Raw genomic sequence first — 22032 nt, 5'->3', positions numbered from 1 at the left:
ATGCATTGAAACATGTACATTAAAATGCCAGATATCTATTCAGTATTTTATTGTACATTTGTAAGAGTTAGAATATTATGAACCTTAGGCATTGCCTATGAATATTCACTGGGGAAACAACCCCATGCGTTGTGGCTGTTTACTTTTCACTGTCATGTTTTTTTCCCAGTTATTTTAGCAAACATGTTTACTAGCAGGAATCCCTAAGAAATCCAGAAGTTTTTTGAAGATTCTTAGGTTGGACAGCCAACCATAGGAGTAAAACTTACCCTGCCTATAAACAGAAAGTGATATCCAGTCAGAATTACCAACTATAATTGAAAGGGGGAATAGAAAAGATTCACAACAAACTGCTGCTAACTTTTCGCAGGTTAAACAGATATCAACACAAAATATTTGTCATGTAATTGATGTAAAAGAAATAAACTGGAGAAGCATGTGAGCCATGTGTGGGCAGTTTCAGTAGAAGAGACTAATCAAGTAAGTTATTTGCTACCGAATTGCTACCTATCCATAACAGAGTCAAATTCACTTTTAGTCTTCTCATAAGAAATGCTTGTGAATGCATGCTGTTGCTTGGAAGAGGTCATATGCAATTGTAGGCCTTGGTAAGGTTTTAATAGCACTTGAGTTAGGTCAAAGTTTCAAATACAGTGTCTTATCATTGACCTTTAATTCCATCTACCATGTTATACCAAGAAGATGAGACTTGCAAATGATGTTACCCTATTTGTTCTATCTGGCCTATACTGTAGGCTACTTCTGCCTCATTACAAAAAAGATGGGGAAAGCCTAGTTCTAGCAATGGTATTCTTTTGAGGACTAAACTTTTCCTAGTTAATTTTCAGGTATATTAGTCTTTATAGGATTGCTCACAAGTGCACCATAGCCTACTTACAATGTCTATTTAAACACTTGATCACACAACAAAACGGTTTCTTCGGTCTAATGCCTTTCTGTGCTGCAAGTTGCCTTGGCTGGTTGGAGACCCCTAGGGAGAATGTCACTGCAGGGTGGGGGGGAACTCAGCCAATACTGAATTTCCTTAATGCCACTTTCTGCCACTGGTACGGGACGTGTTAGGGCTGAATTGAACTGCAGAGATCAGAACTATTCCATTTCAGTTTCTGAGTGAATATCTTCTGACAGCGGGCTGGACAGCAGGGAGGCACAGTCCTGCATGTAGATTGCAGCCACGGATATGTTTGCTCTAGGCTGATTTATCCTCTTGGGGAAAAGAAGTTAACCTATGAACAACACCATGATGCTCTAATTCCAGTATCTCAGCTAGCTTATTGAGAGCTAGAACAGATACCAATGCACTGCCCTGCGGGCTGCAATATCGATGTATGATGGAGTGTGAAACCTGAGGATCATTTTTGCTGAAGCATACTTCACTTCTTCATATTTCTGTGAAATCAGGCTGCTATGTTACAGCAAATGTACAGGGGAATGTGAGAATGTGAATAAGACTGGTTCTTTAATAGGAGAGAATATGGTTGCCCTGCCCATTGTACTTGGTCCTGGACAGAACAGGGGCGCAGTGGAGTGGGTGGCAACCTGCTTCCCAGCCCTATGAGTCTGTGCGACATGAAGGAGTAGGAAACAGGGCAGTTGGGTCCCATGGAGTGAGATGGGTGCAGAAATGCTGCTTTTCCAGGGGCTGGTTGCTGTGGACCACATTCTTCATCTAGGACTGGCAAGTGGGGAAGGTGGCATACTGGAGGGTGTGAGTCTCGCCATGTCCCTTATGGGAATATGGAAAGAAAATGACAGTCCTGTCAAACTGAAGTGTAGGCAAGCTATTAGTTTTCCTTGCCTCTGGGAATACACAGCCAAAGAAAGAAAGATGGATAAATAGAAGAAGGTATGTTAAGGATCAGAGTGAAAACAAGCCTCTGTGATATTTCTATCTTTCAGCAGTGATTTGACATTGAAACAGAGAAATGGATTTCCTAATTTCTTCCCTATCCAAGGCAAGATTTGCCTTGGACTTTCATTGTGGATAAATTCACCATGTGGATTTCCTTCCCAGGCAGCTTAAGAACCACCAGTTATTTTACAGCAAACTGATGGATATTGCATCCAAAAAGTGTGTTATATTGATTACCTGGGTCAAACCTGTTCTTTTTATTTCTCATAACAACAAAACATATATTAGTAGATATCTAGCTTAACGATTGAGAGAGGTCAGTTCATTCTGTAAGCTGACCTGATACTTCTGAGTGTGCTTAAATCAAAGCTATAATCATTGGAGTTACCATCAGATTAGCTTTTGAAAATGAAACAATCTGTTGTCTTCATGTTACCATTTGCTGTCTCTTTCTAGATCCCTGATTTGATTTTTATAATTTATTTATTTTGATTATTTTATATTTATTATCTATTCATTAATTGATACACCACCTTTGCAACTGTAGCTGGGAGCTGGTTTTGGATATATGGCTTTTCTGGGAACAATCAGGCCTGGCCTCTGGGAGCTGTTGGTTCCAGATAGGAACCACAGGATACAAGAGCAGTCCAGGATGAAGTTTCTCTTGCGCTACAAGGTTGTAGTCATGGCACCCACACATTCCCTTGGCTCACAGAGAACAGGCAGAGTAGTTACACTGAATGGTATCTCAAGGCTAGTTGTCACAGGGGTTACAGTGCTGGAGTGACACTGTACCCTGATTTGGCTGCATCGTTGTTTGATGAGCCCAGCTACGTAAATCCTAACATATTGAGACCTTTTGCTATCATCACAGTAGCCAGTATGTTCTTGTAATACCCAAACCCATTCTGCCTTGAGACATTGATAAATTCAGCAACTGTAAAAGATGACGTAAAGGCACCTTTTCATTTTCCTTCCCTATTATACTGGGCACAATCTCTGAAAACCAGAGAAGCAAAATGCTTGAAAGCAGAAGCTCAATGAAACAATGCATTTGCAGGCAACTGAGGTTCTTTGCTACCACCAGTGTATAAAATTTCAGTAGTTACTAGCTGCCAGGCAATACCATTGAATACTTTGAAGTTAGAACTGACAATTTAGAGCTTAGGGCTAGTTGTGTGAACATTGTTTTATTCTTTGCATTTGTTCCTAGTTGTGTTGTTAAAGCATTGGAAGACGCTGGGCCATCATATTGCACATCTACTGAAGTTTCCAGATACTTGCCATGAGCAATACTAAGTAGATTACATTGCAGAAATCTCCTCTAAAATGTACTGAAACATATTTAACTGGCATGAGCCATAGTAGTACTGTTAGACAGCATAGAAAAACTGCTGTGCATACATTAATTTCAGACAATATGCACATTATCTTAAAAAATAACCAGTTCCAGAAAACAAGATTACATGAAAGATTACTCAGCTCTAAGATGAATGATTATGTTTTTTTCTGCTTTTGACATGCAATAAAAAGTAGATGGGACAAAGCACAAAGTCAACCAGGATTGGAAAGTATATACATATTCAAAATCAGTATAGGTCCCAAGTAGGTAGCATCTACATAATGACCAGTCCCTGGACATTCAGTTAAGTCTTTGGGATGTTGTTTTACTAAAGGGATTTGAACATTTCTGGCTTCCAGGAGATAAGAGATGCCTGCAAATGTTGGAGAAGGCAAGTTTGGATTTCCTTTCTGAAAAGTAATTTTTTTCACCCAGCAGCCATTGTGTTCCTAAACAGATGTGGTGACTATTTCAGCCTTTTCTGCTTTATGGAGAGTCTTTTTCGTCTTGCTTATGAAGAAAATGGTCCCAAACGACTACCCTTGCATATGTTCTCTGGTCAATGCTTAGGTTTTAATTTAGTGTTTAACATCCTTCTAGTCAAGCCTGATGCAGGAGTGCTCATTAACATTCCTCATGGCTATCCTCTCTGTTATGCAGGTGCTGAGCTCTGTGCTCTGGCAGTTCATCACAGGGTTGGTTAACAGGTTTTGGGCTTTCCCATATACAGATTCATTTATTTTCTAGTCTTTTTTTTTCACTTTCTTTATCTATAAATCTTGGCTATTTCCTCTCAAGGTTAGGCTGTTTCAGGCTATGGACTGAATATCAAGAGGTGACTCAGCTTTTGAATTACTCATGGAAAGGAGTTCCTTAAACCTCCCTCCATTTTTGTTGCTATCTAGGAGGAAGGCAAGGGGATGAATCACGTTTCCAGGAGCATATGTAGTGACGGAATGCAGTTTTGATTAACTTTCCCTGAACACTTGAGCAGCCTTTTTCCTTTCGAATCATACACTAAAATGGTGGCTTTATATCCAAAGTAGATTGGTCTAGTTTCTATGGAGGGAATTTTGTTTATTGAACTTTTGTTTTATTAACTGAAAACAGTATTTGGATTGCAGTTTGTGGAAGTTGTAACACAGGTGTGTGATATGTGCCATAAATGCTTCCTAGCTTGGTTCCATCAGTTGCATTCAGCCCAATTCCAGTGCTTAACTTGGGCATTCTGTCAGTAAATTTTAGCATCTGCTTGAGAGCAGAGGCAGATAAGTCTGCCTACCATAACTAAATGTTTGAAAAGAGCAAGGGGTGCAGTAGGCCTCAAAGGACATGCAGAGGACAACCTCCTCAGCTCAGGTACTTGCAGCTCTCCATAGACAGAGGAGAGACTCCAAAGACCTATACCGTCTGCTTGACTTAGGTCTCTTATCTTTTGTGAGTAATGAGGGACCATGAGCAAAAGTCTATCCACTCAACATCCCTGATATAGCTGTCTTCTGAAAATGATGATGAGTGATGTAAGTGGTCTCTGCTGAGTGATCCAGTCACAAGGATCTCAGATGTAAAGGTGGAATCATTTTTGCTGCTGCACTACTACCTGATACTAAAGGTAGTGTTGACTTCTAGATTTTATGCTTCTAAGAGATAATTACAGTAGAGGTCAAGGAAGAATTTCATCAGGGTTTAAGTGCCTAACTTATCAGAGGTGAGTTGCAGCAGGGTTTAGATTGGACATAGTTACCGGTTTATTAGAATACATGCTTCTGTGTTGATCTAGAAATGTGAAGACTACTTCCAGGCTAAATCAGAAAATACAAATTAATTTAGGCATTTGGAGGCTCTGGAAATCCTGCAGAACTAGCAGACTGGATGGCTCTTTGAGGCTTTAAATGGGTTTTAGGTGTTAGGCTATGCCCCAGATTAGTTGGGATTAGGTAGGCTTGATTTAACATTGCTTTTGCTGTGGTGGTTTTGGTAGCATTGGGTGATCCTACAATGTTTAAAATCTTAGTCATGCTCACAAGCTAATTTTCATATATATGAACCTGAGATCTTGTAGGTTTAAACGTCTTGCTCTTTATCACACTGGTGTGTGCCTGTGGCAAAGCAGGGAGTTAAACTAAGTCTTGAGAGCCACGAGCTATTGCCCAAACCAGTGAACTCCTGAGTTGCAAAAGGCAGTGAGTAGCTACGGATCCACCAAGATTTTCCACATGCAGTCTCTTTATTTCTTGGAATTAAAGAATAGTTCTTTACTAACTTCTTTCTGTGTCCTATTTCTGCAGCTGGACCTTCTGACGTTACATACATGCATAGCTCTGTATTATGTTTCAGGCATAAACCCGTCAGAGGCTTCTTCAGAAAATTTGGCTGGGGGTATAAATTTACCTCCCTTCTGATGCTCTTCACCTTGAACTGGTTTTCTGTGGAGTAGCTGGAGATAATATAGTAAAATGCTATACCTAAAATATTATAGTAAAACAAGGAGGAGTAGAGCAGCGAGAGATAGTTATAGGCAAGATGAAGACTGCTGGCTGCTCTGGGTGTTGCATAGCTACCTTTGATGACTATAGCTCAGCAGAATGTAAAACCACATACCAGGAAAACATTAACACAACAATTCAGATGTTATTTGAACAAAGATGTCAGTATGTTGAAGGTTTCTTCTAGTGGAAAATCCAGAGAAATTGCAATAAATGACATCTCATTGATTTTTGTATTTTCCTAGGAATATAGCAGTGCTAAATGCTTTAACAATTGGGTTTTTTCCCTAGAAATGTGGGGTGCCAACTTGGAGATGTCTTCAATATATGCTGGGGAGGGTTGTGAGAAAGATCAGGTCCCAGTCTTGAAATCAGTCTTGCTGCTTGTGGTAGAGGAAGGTACAAATAAATGCTTTCAAAGAGGGAAAAATACTTTGGGAAATGCTGTAGGTGGTAGAGCACAAAGATTCAATGAGATGTGTTTGCTCATTGTTAGGAAATCAAATATTTCAAATCAATCTGTAAAAATGACTTGAAAATGTTAACTGCTGTTTCTTATATTTGTCATTCAAAGCTTTGCAGTCTGAAGTGTCTCCTTACTGAAAGGTAAGATGCAACTGCAGTGTAGTTAAAGAGCAGCAAAGACTGGGAGTTGTAATAAGAACATTGACATTTTGAGAATGGTTACGGGGAATGATACCATAAATACCAGTTTGCTGATGAATAAACTGAGGGGTAGACCTGTTTACCACACCTGGTAAGGTGAAAGAGAGATCCTGAGAGCCCTGGCTCTCATTCAGGCTCTGACTGCTATCAGTTTGCCTTCTAGTATAAAGAAATAACTTTCTAATTTACATTATTTTCTATGCAATAATGAAATAATGAATAAATGGATCTTTTTTTGTGGTAGCAGAAGCCAGGAAATAAAAAGTAAATTGTGATCTTTATTGGTCTCAAATATTTCCCAGCTCTATTCATCAAAAAGAAGTTTTGCCCATTCAAGCTGTGTAGGACAGTATATAGGTGGAAGGTGCTTTATGCATGAACTTCAATTTTCATTCTGATTTTAACAATTAGGATGGAATTCTGAGTTAACTATCTAAAAGAAAACCAAACCAGAGATGCTGGTAGATGTATGAGACCTATGACAATGGGAACATGTTGCCATAGACACAACTGTTCAATATGGTACTGAGACACTGCTGCTTAAAGAAACCCACTGAAGTTGTTTCACAATGTCCTGAAATTATGCAGTTGTGAAAAATTAATTCTAATTCTTTCACCAAAGTGATGGCACTGTAATGTTGATTCTAAAATATTCAAGAAGCTATTTCAGTGCTGAGGGCTGTCAAATGACAGAGAAAAATAATGTATCAGAAGTACTGAGATATGTTTAAAAGTTTTAATTATAGCAGATGGCCAACATTTCTGAGCATTGCATAGCTTAATTTTGAGTTTTAACAGCTTCAGTTATAGCTTCAGAATTTCTGCATCTCTTACAGAAATCCATCTCATAAATTGGCATGAAATGTCACTATTTATAGCAAACATAGGGCAAGAAGCAGAGAACAATGCAAAGCAAGAGTATGAAATGACAGCTTTCTGTTACAGGCAGTAACAACTGGGGAATTGCAAGCTTTTCCAGATTGTTCCAGTCTTGTTCTTTTTTGTGGGTATGAATTAGCAAAGAGGTACATACGGATTTGGGCCAGAAAGCCTGGGCTATCATCTACTCTGACTTCCTGGACAGAACTCCACTGAAATGAGCAGGCAGCAATCAACTCCCCATTTAGTGCATTTTGTGGTTTGGCTTGTATTTCAAGAGCGTTGTATACAGCAGCAGCATCCATTAATAAGGAGACTTCTGAACGAATATTTAGAGAGAGACATTCTTACCATTACAAAGGATAAACTTGTGTATGCACATATGCACACTCTCTGCCAAACATTAAATTTAATTCTCATTACCTTATTACACCACAGGTTTTGTGAAGGACCAAGAGTCATCACGGGTGGGGAGATGAGCTAGATTCCTGTGTTGGTTTGGTGGAGGATGGAAAAAAGCCTGTGCTATGGTGTATGTTTATTTTATTTATTTATTCCCCTTACTTCTCTCTCTCTTCCGACTCAGTCAACAGCTGCATCTCTCCAGCTTGCAGAAGACTAACCCAATCTCATTCTTCTTACTTCTAGATGAGTCACCTGTCACTACAGATCCTCCTGTCCTCCTCTCTTGTGAAAATCTTTCTATAGCCCAGTTTGACTTGTCTGGCTGAGTCACTAACAGCTCTTAGTCCCCTTTCCTCAATTCTGATTGATAAATATGGTCAGGAATATCTCCTGCCCTTCAAATGTACTTCCAATAGATACCCACATAATATTTCTGTTATCTAGATCAAGACTAAACTCCCTGACTTTCAGTCACTTTCAGCGAGCAATCACTACTAGTTCATATATACTCTCCACCCTTTCTGTAGTGTTCATGGGAGTGAACTTATTGTAGGAGCCAGATCAGGAATCCATACTTTGATTAATGGTACCCAAGACCTGTGAATTTATACAAAATTGTTCAGATTACAGTATTCTAGTGTTCAGAATACCATCTGATAATTACATGATGCCCTTACACTGTACCCAGGGTCCCAGGCATTGTGACTGGATAAATATTCACGAATGCCTCCTAAAGCATATTTCACTATGCTGAGTCCCCTTTGAATGTGGTGATGAGAAGGGGATAGAAAAGGATACCCTCAGACTGTATTATTCTGCTATTGTAGAATATGTTAAACTAGAGCTCATAATCTGCCAAAAGAATATGAAGGAGCATCAACTTTTTATATTTGAAGTTTACATACAAACTCACTGTCATGGTGTGTGCGTTAACGCTTATTTTATGCCTTAAGGAACATCTGCAATGTTCTTTGAAATAAAGATTTTTTTTTTAGTATTGGCTTTAGTAGAGGTAGATTTTCACTTAGTGCATGTCATATTTTACTCTGATTTTATTTATTGTTTGGGACAGATTCTTATATTTTATGACTGTAGATCTCCATGGTCCTTTTTTGAATTAAACGCTTGTATTACAATTAACAGTAGAATCTGTCTGGCTTTGTTTTCCTAAGAGATTTGATGTTATTTTTGGTTAATGTGTGAAATGGGGCATGCTACAACTTCTTTGGGTCAAGGGGAGTGCTATTTCTAAAACTATTAAGTAAAGTATTATGGGAACAGAAAATGTTCCTCTCGGATAAATACAGCTCTAGACAATTGATATTCTGTTGACATGCATGTCTCATTCAGTCTTGTCCTCCATGCAAAAGAGATACTGACCCTGTGTACTACACTGAGAATAATTTTGCATATAGAAGTAATAATAAAATGTTTATAGACAGCCCCATAGCCAGAAAAATTGCCACAGATTTTTAGCTTTTATAAATGGCTACAGAGAAAGCAATGCTAAAGTCAGTTAACTTGTGTAATGCCATCAGATTATACCAGTAATTTGCATTTTATAAGAGTATTTCAATGGAAGATGTACTCTGAATTTATCTGATCTTCACTGCATGTGACTAAAGGGAATATTGAAATGAGAAGAGGACATCTCTGGAAGAAATGTACAAGGCATTTTTTTTTAAAAAGGAAACCTGACTGCTTGGAAATAATGGAACGGATTAAATATCAGTGCAAAATTGTTCTTTAACTGCTGGGAAAGAATAGAATTGCTTAGATACGATCAGTATAAAAGGTTTCTGTGCAGACATAACTTGTTGAATATATTTTGCAGGTTGAGATAAAATTTTCAGTGATAAAAAGTTGAAGTGAATAATTTTGACTTTCTAGACTAATTTTGGTAATACTGAAATCCTCTTTCGGTGCTGTCACCTACATTTCTTTATAATTTTAAGCTAGTATTACATGTTAACTTTCCATATTTTATTTTCCATAAAGTCAGCATTTTTTTCTTTGTGGAAACAAAACATCTTTAATAGATTAAATTGAAAAAGCTCTCAAGGTCATTTGAAAATTTTGACTTTGTGTGACAAATTCCCCACAGTTTAAGTCTCTGAAAAGTCTATTCCCAGAAAGAAATAATTATGCTCCAAGTACAACATTTGAAGTATTTCTTGAGCCCAGAACAGCAAAATGATGACAATAATGTTTCAGTCAGTATGTGTTGGGCATCAATACACAGTGGAAAATACAAGAATCATCTCTTTTTTTCTCATGATTACATTAAGTCTTCTCAACAGCAATTTGTGGTGAAATTCTCAAAAGCAACGGTAGATTCAAAACTGTGTTGTGTGCTTAGCTGTGCACGATTTCGAGGATGTAGATTTTTTCCACTTGCTGCTCATAACTTTTGCTTTAGGAATCCTGTTTGAAAAAGCTATCATTCACCTTGTTTTAGCAGTCTAGAAATAATATTTCAATTGGTATGTAGGAGGCATAGAGATATGTAGCAGAAAGGTGGGATGGAACAAGAGTGAGCAGTGATCTTCTCATTGTGGTTCCCCTTTTACAAGTCTCTGGGTACTTTGCCTTACTGCTGTGACTTTAAATATGATGGAAAGTGGTTTATTAGCAACATCTGCCAGTTCCCTCACGACTATGGGATGCATCTCATCAATTCCCTTGGACTTCCCGTATGTGCAGCTGAAAATAATATAGCTGAAAAAATTTTTACTTCATGGCAAAAAGAAGAGCTGAAGCAAGGAATGAAATCATTGGTAAAACACTACAGGAGAAGTGTCCAGTCGGTCATGGGAGTTTTTTGCTGACTTTATTGCTTCTGATAGGGTAGATTTTTGAATTCTTAGTCTGGGATTATTGAGTTGAATGATACTAGAGGGAAATGCTAGGTTGGCCAGATGTCTTCAAATGTTGAGAGTCACATGTCCCAAAGGAGATACAGACATAGCATGCATCACCATCTTTCTCCTTGTTGCTGACAAAGATTTTTATAGCATTAGGTGTATAGTTCTACATAAGGAATATGGATGTCTGATTTAACCATACTGTTTTTTATTATTTTTTTTAAATCCATAGAAAAATTGGGAAACCATGTTTGCAAAAGCACTGAGTACAAGGGGGTCGTGTATTTTCACATGTAGAGGTACATTATTTTGGTTTATTTGGCTGTATTTCAAACAGAATGCTCTCCACTAAGAGATATTTTTCCTCCTTTATTTTTGTAATTACTTAAGTATTTTCTAAAGAAAGAAAATATATTATTAGATTTATTACATTATTAGAATAATTAGATTACCTGTTTATTCTTTACTGAACCCAATAATTTGCTTTTTACTCATAAGGCTTCTAAAAATATCTTGATTCTTGGTTTGAAACAATTAAAACATAGAAGATTTACTAATTTCCTTGTAAATAGTTTCACTTGTTTATTATCCTTAGATTTCAAATGCTGTGCAGGTTTGAAATAACTCTTTAAGAACAGGCTAAATTTAAAAGTAGTTTCAAAGCAAGGTATTTATTTCATTGACCTGATTTCTAGCTGAGGTTTGTTAACATATTAAACTAATAACTTCTCAGTTGAATGAAAAGGAATAGGTAGGGCATGGCCAATGAATATCCATCATTATACTCTCTATTGTAAAACCTGACACTAAGCTTGTTTAATGAAAATACTGACTACATAAAAAAAAAAAAAGCTGAAACCTGTGTTTTCATGAAAACATAGGCTACTTCCACTGTTACGCAATTTTATATCCTATTTCTCAGTCGAACAATAGGTTCCCCTTAAATAGTTTCCTCAACTAAAATTGCAATACAAAAAAGATCCTACATGTTTTGACACATACAGGTCTTTATCAAGTATAATGCAAAACCAAGTTATTCTTGTACAAATTTACAGTAAGAGCTTTATTTTTTTTTTTTCCCCATACGAAAAGACTACAGCAATTTCCGTGGTGAAAATTGCTGGAGGTTTATTTTTAAGTACTGTAACAAATGCAGTTGAACTTTGGAAGTTCGTTCCTTCTTCATTCATGCTGTTACCATGGAAATGTGGATTTTATGCTTAAATGAATTAGCTTAGTTCATAAATTATGGTTCATAAATTATAAAAGTAAAACATTAATTCATAATTGGGGAGCAGTGGCAAGTCATTAAGAGGTAGACATAATTTTTGCCAAGTTTAATTTTCCCCAAGTTTTTCAAACAATCATGGTGAAAGGTGTTCTGGGGAAAGCAAACATAGGCTTCTAATTGTCTAGGGGTTTTAGCTTGTGTTGAGCTCTACATCTGTCTGGGCTGAATGATAGGCAATGTATATCAGAAAGGCTCAGCCACATCATATACTGGCTTCTGTAGGGACCAAGAGAGAAAATACTCCTTTTCTCATTTTGCTGTTGGTATTCTGTCTCACAGACATGCACTTTGCATACAAGCATATCCCTGTATATGTGTGAATGTGTGTATATATATAAACAATGCAGAATAAATAGGAATCTGTCTACACACTGCTATTAAGGTGAAAATCTCACCCTACAAAGGTGAAAGTATAAAAAGCAGCAAGCACAGATGGCAAACTTCAGCATACATTTGCACTTCCAGTGCTTCAAAACTATAAAGTTTAGGGCCTCATGTCTTTCCTGCTGATTTATCCATCATTATAACCTCCCAGAAGAGGAAAATTCACAAAAAGAGCTGTTTTGTTAAATTAATCTAATTTGGATTAAAAGTGGTATTTTGTTGTGAATCATCTTCTTGATCTTCACAGAAACATTCTCATATCAAGAATAAAGGACCATCTAAAGCAAAGAATGCACTTCCTCCATGAGAGATGTTGAAGGGCAGGTTAGGCAAACATTTGCCAAGAATACTCTATGTATAGTTAATCTTCCTTCAGCAAGGAAAGCAGATTAGATAATCTGCTAGGAGTCCATATTGTCATGGCCTTTAATATGATTGTGGATAGAAATACCTTTTTGAAGGTGTCATGATGAAAATGCAGGTCAAGAAGAAAGGAAGCTGTCCTCTCATAGTCAGAAAATGAAATGCACATTATGGAAACATGTTAATCATCAATATGAGTGAAATTCAGGAAATTCACTCATGGTCTTCAGAGCTGAAAAAGCGTTCACAGCCAGAGACTCTCAATGAAGGTTATAATGGAGTTACATCTTCTCAATCGGTTGAATCATGAGTTATAAGATGAACTTGATCCACAGGTTACAGGTACAGCAGTGTAAAAATGAGGCTTTAAGTAACAAGATGCTTTGTTGTTCTTTATCCAATTCCTTCTTTCTGGGTCTCTGTACCTTGTTTTGCAGTATTTTGTTTTAGGGTCATTGAAGCAATGAGAAAGCCTTTCCTGAGAAATTCAGTCACAGACAAGACTCACAGGATCAAACTATTGTTCACTTTTTTTTTGTTTATTATTTGGCCATATAGGTTTGTGTTTTTGTTTTGTTTTAAATTGCTTATTAGAAATTGTTTTGTTTTTGAAATACCACAATGGCTTGGGTCATAAAATATGTTTACATTTCATATTGAGAAAGAATGATTTCTAAGTAAATTGTGTGGTTTTCTCATGTATCTGATCAAAACCTTCCTCAGTGCAGCCACATAGAACAGAAAGCAGAGAGCTGGGATATTGGGAGGAAAAGTATGAAATACTCAGAAATCAGACAATTGGATTACCAAGATTGTTGTGGAAAAATGAAACAATGTTTTCAGGAAAAACCGGATTAATTTAAATCATCCCAGAGCAGGTCTGTTTACTGGCCTGGAAATGAGGGAGAATATTTAACATAGCAGCTTTTGGATCAGAATGCCAGGATGCCAGAGAGATAGACTCATAGATTCATAGAACGGTTAGGGTTGGAAAAGATGTTAAGATCATCTAGTTTCACCTCTCCTGCCATGGGCAGGGACTCCTCTACACTAGACCATTTCACCCAAGGCTCTGTCCAACCTGGCCTTGAACACCACCAGGAATGGGGCATTCACAGCTTCCCCAGGCAACCCATTCCAGTGCCTCACCATCCTCACAGTAAAGAACTTCTTCTTTAGAACCAATCTAAACTTCCAATGTTTAAGTTTAAATCCATCACCCCTTGTCCTGTCGCTACAGTCCCTAATGAAGAGTCCCTCTCCAGCATCCCTATAGGCCTCCCTTCAGATACTGGAAGGCTGCTATGAGGTCTCCACGCAGCCTTCTCTTCTCCAGGTTGAACAGCCCCAACTTCCTCAGCCTGTCTTCATACAGGAGGTGCTCCAGTGCCCTGGTCATCCTCGTGGCCCTTCTCTGGACTTGTTCCAACAGTTCCATGTCCTTTTTATGTTGAGGACACCAGAACTGCACACAATGCTCCAGGTGAGGTCTCATGAGAGCAGAGGGGCAGGATCACCTCCTTCGACCTGCTGGTCACGCTCCTTTTGATGCAGCCCAGGATACGGTTGATTTCTGGGCTGTGAGCACACTGAAGCTGGCTCATGTTCATTTTCTCATCGGCCAACACTCCAAGTCCTTCTCCTCAGGGCTGCTCTGAATCTCTTCTCTGCCCAACCTGTAGCTGTGCCTGGGATTGCTCCGACCCAGCTGTAGGACCTTGCACTTGGCATGCTTAAACTTCATGAGGTTGGCATCAGCCCACCTTACAAGCATGTCAAGGTCCCTCTGGATGGCATTCCTTCCCTCCAGCATATCAACCCAACCACATAGCTTAGCCTTGCTGACAAGCTTGGTGAGGGCATGCTCCATCCCACTGTCCATGTTGCCAACAAAGATGTTTACAGTACTGGAGATGAGATTTTGCAAATAATCTCTTCAGTCTTTTTTTATTCTCTTTCTGGAAATTTTAGGATTTGCTGAGCTGAAATTGCTGCTTTAGCTCCTCTGGTATGTTTTACTAGACTTCTCTATATTGTAAAGCGTAAGCAAGCCTTCTTGCCAATTGCAGCTTTGTTCCTGCTCTTTTTTCAGCATTTGTTTCCAGATATCCCATAGATTCATCTATTCTCAATAGTCAACATGTTCAGAAACTGTACACTGCACAGCACCCAAGACCTGCAGAGCAGACCAATGCTTCCTGCAGCATCCCCTCCTCTGACATGGATATTTTCTGTGTAATGAACCTCCTGTAGCTGTGCATTAGCTGTAGCGTAACATTTTTATGGCAATTTAAGAATCTCAGAAATGGGGAAAGGAGTAAAATCACTCCAGTTTAAAACTCATGTGCTGAAATCAGGGACATGTAAGCAATCTAGGACTAGAGTGCTATATAGATTGTATCACTGCACTGTGCAAAGACCCGGTGTGATGGAGCATGACTGTAGCCATAGTGCCATGACTGCACAAGCCAGTACTTCAGCATCAGTGCAAAAAAAGAGGGAGAATTACACCCTGGGCTGCTGCAAGTCAGTGGCACAGATTATCAATATTGATACTATTAAGAGTTACATGGCCAGACCCTACAGATGGCTGTTCAAACCTCCACCATTCTGGCCAACTGCCTGCAGACATCCACTTTCCCTTCTTTTGAAGAATGGGAGTCCACTCAAAGAGCAATGCACCTTCTTTTCCAGCCCATTCCCCCTCTTTTCTCTTTTTTTTTTTTCTGGATAATCTCTGCTTTCCTTGTAATCATCAAAGTGTGATCACAAAATCTGTTTCATTGCAGCAAGACTTTTGGAAGCAATTTATAATATTTACCCACGAATGTGGTGCTTAAGTGAAGAGGGGCACCTTGCACTGCCATAGGGCAAACACTGGAGAGTGTTGCTTTCTTCACTGCGTTATTAGTCTATTGCTTTTATTGTTACTCTCTTTTAAAATGCCGGTTTTTTCATGGTGTCTGGGGAAAGATAATTGTAAGCGGTTAGGTTGCTGAGGATGAAAATATTATTCTTCTATATGGTTTCATTGTTCCCTGGCAGGGTTATCCTAGTACTGTCTGCTTTGTGCTTGTATAATGGCATAGCACAATCAGGGTTCTTGACCACAGCTTTGGGATACAATGGCAACAGCATTTCTACTGCTACTGCTGTTACTACTAGTGCTGCTACTAGCTCCTTCTGGGCAGTGACAGATGCTGCAAAGGACTGTCCCCCCTCACCCCTCTGAAGCAGACTGCCCTGAGGACCTCCTGAGATCAAGGTCTTCCAGGGCAACACGTTCCCTCTGCTCTCTTCAAACCTCTGCAGACAACCAGGGTTTCCTTCCAAGCGCTCCCTTTTGCCCATCTGAAGGCACAGGAGGATAAAGCAATGATGAAATTTCACAGCTCAAGATAGTGGCTCCAGTGGTTTCTGTCATCTCAGAATGTTCAGGTCACAAGTTGTATGTCTTTTTATAGAGGGTCTGGAATGCTCCTTTGGACAGCTGCCTCTCTACTGTTTTTATATTTGACCTATTTTTCTTTACAGTAACTTCTTTCATCTGTGGGGTTCTTCCCTGTGGTGCCCGGTTTAAGAGCACTTAAAAGGTTCTGCTATTTTTGGCACGTCTGGCAGACTCAAGCAAGGCTTTTTCCTCACTCATTGTCATCAGTTCCATGTCAAAGACCATAAATATCACCAATATGTGATGCTTTTGAGTAACTGTTAGTTGCTGTAAAATATTGTTTGTATGTCCTTGATGAAAACACCGCCTTTAACAAATGGACAGTCATGCTAAGAAATGTTTTGCAGAGGTGGTCAAGCCCTGCAGGGATCTGCTTGTGTAGATTACCTGAAGTAGTCTCCGTTAAATGTGTTAGTTTGCTCTGCTGTCAAAGTAATACCTTGTTGGCTGGTACAGAGGTTTCAATTTTCCAGCAAATTCTCAAATGCCCCGCAGTTATTATAGGAGGTAGCTGGCACATGGATGGGAATCTTCCCTTTTTGCTCTTGCAGTGCTATGAGGGTCAGGGTCTGTAATGTCCTCGATAATTTTTCCTCCTATGCACTCAGCAGTCATGTGAGACTTTTCAGGGTGAAGACTTTAGGACTTCATTACTTCTTGTCTTCAGAAATGAGGCTAAAGTCTTTTATACAGGTGATAACTTGGGAATAACGTAGTTGTGTAGCCCTGCTTTCTTTCAGTGAGATCCCTATTTTCTCCCTGTTGAGTTTGTTTGCTTAAACCCAAAACCATTAACTTTTTAGGATCATGAAGAAGGAAGTTGTTTTAAAGACTTTGCTGTCTGAAACCTTGTGCAACTCCTTTGGCAGGAAGGAGATTTGAATTTGATTTTCTTATAGCAGCTACATGCTTGCCTGAGCTTTGCCTCACTTGTTCGGGACTGTGCATCTCTTCATCTTTGCTTTTTGAATTGCATCTCTTCAGTGGATCAGAGTTCCCCAAGATCTCTGGTATTTTTTTTCAATGACTAGTATGCTTAATTTTAATTGTTAATGTACTGTACTGCAAGACAAACCATGATTCCGCTCCCTTTCTATTCACTTCAGGAGTGTCAGAAAAATGCATTGATTAATTCTTCCCTGCTTTTGCTGGGCAATGTGTTACGATATTTTCCCTTATTTGATGGATATTGCTGCAGCCAAAGTCTGAACTATCAGAACTTTGGGATAGCCCAGCTTCATGAACTATGGCACCTAGACCCCAGTTTCATTGCTAAAAAACAATTGCAGTATTAGATTTAAGAACAGGGTACAGCTCTTGTGTTCTGCGTGTCATTGCTGTTGCCAAAGGAGGTTGTGATTAGTAATTACTTGATTTGTATGACAGATGGAGCTGGGGATCAAATTAAGTAGCTGTCTTAGGATACGTTGTAGAGCAATATCTAGCTTTAAACACGACTGCCTTCTCTGTTCCTAAAAAAAGGCACAAACAATGACAGGCTAAAAATAGCTGTTCACTTGGAGTTGACGACAGTTTCTGAGAGCTTGTCTTTAGGAAGATGTTGGAAAAAAACCCTGCTGTCTTCTTCCCCCTCCCCCTCTTTTTTCTTCTTTAAATGCACGTCCTTCTGTTTAAGTTTCTTCACCTCATTGCCCACAGAAAGGTACCCACTGACTTTGATAGCACTTCAGTATTTTGCAGGTTTCCAAGGGGGTTTACGTAAAGCATTATTTAAAGAAATCCTAAAAGTCACTGCAGATATGTCTATTAAGTTATGCTTATCCTACACAAATTGCTCTGTGCCGATAGAGGAGGAGGTAGTAAAGCCTTTTCCACTCTTTGCCTCCCACAGTATCTGCTGCAGTGGAAAAAAAAATAAAAGGAGGCTATTTTCTGGTTTTATTCCTGTAGTCTGCTTCACAATTCACTGTGGATGCCGGTGTTTCCCGGTGCTGTAAACAAAGAGTTGAGTCTTTGACTTTGTGTCTCTGCAGTCTAGTAAACAAGCAGTTAATCTGTAGGATCCCAGTGGTTGACAGGAGTGAAGGAAGTAGTTTGATCTTATTTTTGTGCTTCTGAATTAAAGCTTTGCCTTCTGGCTACGTTCTGAGTTCCCTCCTCCTGGAAGATGTTTGAGCATTCTGAATTCAGAATATGTAGTTACAAATCCGAGGGCACAGCCTTCCCCAGGATTTTTCTGCTTTCAGTTTAATTTTCCTCTATGTTTCTAATCCCAGCGAGGAAGAAAACAGTTTGAAAGCGATGTCCAGTGTCTGAGCTAGGAGACAATGCAATTCAGGATCTTTAGAACTAGTCCGCTGCATTCTTCTTAAATGAGAATGAAGGAGTAGGTGGGACTTTTTATTTAAAAATAGATTAGCACAAGGGACTGAACTTGCATTTGAGGAAACATTAATAAGCCAGCCAGCCATTGTCCTTAATCAGAGACTGTATTTGTAAGTAGAACATGTTGAATCTGTCATGATTGATGACGTTGTCTCTGTTAAAAGGGATGCTGCATCTTTAACAAGAGCAGACAGAAACAGTGCAGAATCTACAGTAAATTTGAGAATTGGAAGAGAAACCTTTCTTCATTTTCCCCTGTATAACGTTTGTAAAATATTGAAAAGAATAGCATCAAAGCCAGGGGGAAATATAAGTAACTTGCTGCTTACATTTCAATTCCTCACCTTTCCCCTCTGGGTGAGTTCCCCCTCCTCTTTCCCCCCTGAATTTAAAATGCTGGAAGGAAAAGCAACTGAGGTCCAAGTTTCAGATGCCGAATTCTCTGCTAATTGAAATTACTGGGCATATTTCTATATATAGTCGATGAAGAGCTGTGTAGCTTTCACTCAGTGCCTTCAAGACATGTCTTTTTGTAGTCAGAAAAACAGAGATCAATGCATTTTCAAACTGACAGAGGGAACGGATGCTCCTTAGTAGCACATGCTCGGGATCGTGTGTGTACCGTTTGTGCAGAGCAGAGACGCTGAATACTGGTCCATATGCTCCTTGTTTACTGCAATGTTTTTTGCATGTTACTGTGCACTCCGGACTAATGTGAAGGTAAGAGGGGACGAGGCAACAATTTGGCAGGAATGTACATGCAAAACCAGCTGCAGAAAATGTCTACCTTGTGTTGCTGAGTACTTTGGAATTGCTAGCTGAACATGCATATTATTACAGGTGGTTGTGGGGGCTTTGTTTTATCGTTGTCTGTGTAGCTAAAGCATAGAAGCATGTTTTAATTTTGCAGTTTAGTGACCTTCAGTTTTTAACTGCTTGCAGTTCAGGCTCTGGGCTTGTATGATCTGATAAACATGTTTTGCTACTGTCCAGGTAGGCCAGAAACAAGATGCCAAAAGCTGTTTGTGCAAGGCTACATAGCTTTGTATAGGTTAAGAATTCCTATACTCTAGTCCCCCTTGCATCCTCCAAGTGATGCTGCTTGCATGCTTTCTTGTTGATTACTTGTCTGACAATCGGGGGATCTTGCTGCTGTTATCTGGGTTGTTTTTTGTACTGATTTGTTTCTAACTTGAAACAAAATGCATGCAAACAAACTATAAGATATATCCTAAGAAATAATCAAAGGAATATTACTGCAAAACGCTATAGAAAAATGCCAGCTGGCAGCCCTGATCTCTCAGTAACTATTAACCAGCATTTGTCACTCACGTCAATGTTTGCTTGTTCTGTTAATTAGTGTCAGAACTTCAATATAAGTTGCTGGATATATTACATTCTCTGGAAGTAGGACAATATTAGCAGACAGGATCATTGGCACTGAATTCAGCTCTAAGCCAAGCTGTGGGCCAGCTGTGGGAATCCAGTTGCATAATTTAAATGAATTACTGTCCTTAGTCAACATACTGGGGAGGTACTTTTGGCATTCTGGCTTTTTCAAGTTCAAATGAGTGTGTCTGTCTGGGAAGAAAAGCACTGGTAACTGCTGGGTAATCACAATTAGAACTGTTTTACCTGGAGAAATAATTGTAAAGGATATTTGGCTTTCAAACTGCCTTAAACATGCCTCTGAATTAAACTGAGTTCTCTGGATTTGCACATGGATTGGTAATATTGAACTTCATATTTATTTATTAGGGCAAAATATTTTGTGGCTTTTGATTGAAAAAGGACTTTGCATCAGAAGCTCAACATTCTAACAGTCTGTCCTATGTATGTGGTTAAAGTCTGTACTGCTGTTTGCTGTACTGAATTACTAAGCTTCCACATTTTATTACTTTCTAATTAACTTTTGCAGTTCACTTTCTGTGCCACTTCTGAGGAGGAAGGTGAAAACTATATTTTCTTTGAATATGTGGACAACAAGCCAAAAAATACAAGCTAAAACTTTTAATGCTCTTCTGTCTTCTTAAATGCATACGTTATAATTTCCCTATATATTGTTTTTGGAAGATTAGTAAATTATATCCACATTCTATACCCTGAGCTCTATACAGTAAATTGTCAATAAAGAAATGTTTTGAGACCAATCATTCTTTATTGCTCATTTTGTCCCTGCAGTACTGTGCTGGTCTTCTGCTAAAGTAGGTCTGTTGCTGAGAAATGATTTCTCAGTTTAAATAAGAATAGATGCAGGGGAAATTTCAGTTTCCGCAAGATGCCCTGTACCACGGCAACTGTTAGGAGCTTTGTGGGTTCAAATTTTGAAATGTCTTTGTTTCCATTCATAAACACAGAAAAAAGTGAAAGGTTTGAGCTAGCCCAAGTCTGATAATTGTTTGGATAAGATAGTTTTAATGTGTTGGAACTTCTTCAACTGTTAAGTGTCTCTGGAATGACTGATATAAAGTATCTGTTATTTACATGATATCGTTCTGAGGATATTATCTTCAGTTCTAATTTTGGCAAACTCATCCACTTTCAATGCATGCTTTAATCATCTACTTTCCAAGCTAAGCATTGGGGTACAATAACATGAAAATGCTGCACAAACTTTGAAAATCACCCCAGGAACTACCCAAGTACAGCAGTACCACTTGCATCTTCAGTAGTTCCTGTTTGCTTTTCCTAACATTGGAAATGACTTAATAAATAGGAATTTATTGAAAGGTGCTACCCATGCAGAGTGTTTCTGCAGAACTCTGTTGCTTTTAACTTGGTTGGCACTAACATCAGCCACAACTTTATGGGTGGCCAAAATAAATGAAATACATTATAAAACATCTGTTTTGAGTTTTGTATTTTTCCCCTTTTAATAGCTGGAAAAATCTTAGCGGTTCTCAAATATTTTAGTCTTTAAGTCATAAGATAGAATTAAACTATAAGTACAGGCTGTAACAGGAAATAGATTTGCTTGCCCTGGAAAGTGAAAAAGAAAAGCAATTTGGTCTGTTTCTGATGGCAGCTGCAGTTTATGGCTTTAGAGAAAGCAGATTTTTTCAAGTTCAAGGTAGGACTCTCAGTTCTTGATTGCCAGTCTGTCTGAAACTGCACATGTGAACTCAGTGGCACATGCAGACTTATAAGAAGATGTCCACCCCATGCATTCTTAATCAAAGCCTATTTTTACAGCTGACTAAATAGTACTGACCATGAACATGTACCTGCCTATGTGAATAATTATTTCTTTCTGCCTGAGCAGAAACAAAGTCAGCAGTTGAAAAAGGCAGAAAGGTGTTTGAGAAGTTATGAGCAAAAGATTTTTATTCAGCTTGAATTAAAATAGATAACTATTGCTTACTATTGCATGTTCACTGCACACAGCATTATTAAAAATGTTACATTTTGACTGATCTCTTTCTTGTTTTCTCATGTATGCACAATTTTGCACCCAGTGGAAGGTATCATAAATGAGCCCAGAAGTCAGGGAATTAAAATCTGAAAACAGTGGCTCCAAGATCAGAAGCGCTCTTGTGGAAATGTGCAGTCTGCCTGGAAAAGTGAAGTGCTACTATATGGAGTTGTGGAATATATTGTATTTTCAGCATGAATAAGTCTCAGGAGCACAGGTTAACTATCACAAGGGTCTACCCAGTGTCAAATGTTTGGATTTTTAATTGTG

At 38.7% G+C, this 22032-nt stretch overlaps 1 protein-coding gene across 9 annotated transcripts in view; it reads left to right on the top strand.

Moving 5' to 3' along the window:
- The window catches only part of DLG2 (discs large MAGUK scaffold protein 2), a 995744-nt gene that overhangs the window by 246058 nt on the left and 727654 nt on the right, over positions 1-22032 (top strand). The window contains exon 1 of one of the 9 annotated variants that reach the window (XM_057396725.1): positions 18466-19070. The exons of 7 other annotated variants lie outside the window; for them this stretch is intronic. In XM_057396725.1, coding sequence (XP_057252708.1) covers positions 18951-19070 — 120 coding nt within the window. In that variant the 5' untranslated portion in view covers positions 18466-18950. Of the gene's footprint in view, positions 1-18465; positions 19071-22032 lie in introns of those variants that run through there. One more of the 9 variants, XM_057396730.1, reaches the window with a different exon arrangement.

The sequence above is a fragment of the Pezoporus wallicus genome, unplaced genomic scaffold (assembly GCF_028554395.1).
Source record: "Pezoporus wallicus isolate ANWC-B61680 ecotype Strahan unplaced genomic scaffold, APGP_CSIRO_Pwel_v1 contig_13458, whole genome shotgun sequence".
In the NCBI taxonomy this organism is placed as follows: Eukaryota; Metazoa; Chordata; class Aves; order Psittaciformes; family Psittacidae; genus Pezoporus; species Pezoporus wallicus.
Note: the sequence above shows the minus strand (reverse complement) of the source record. Positions and strands in the feature narration are given on the sequence as shown.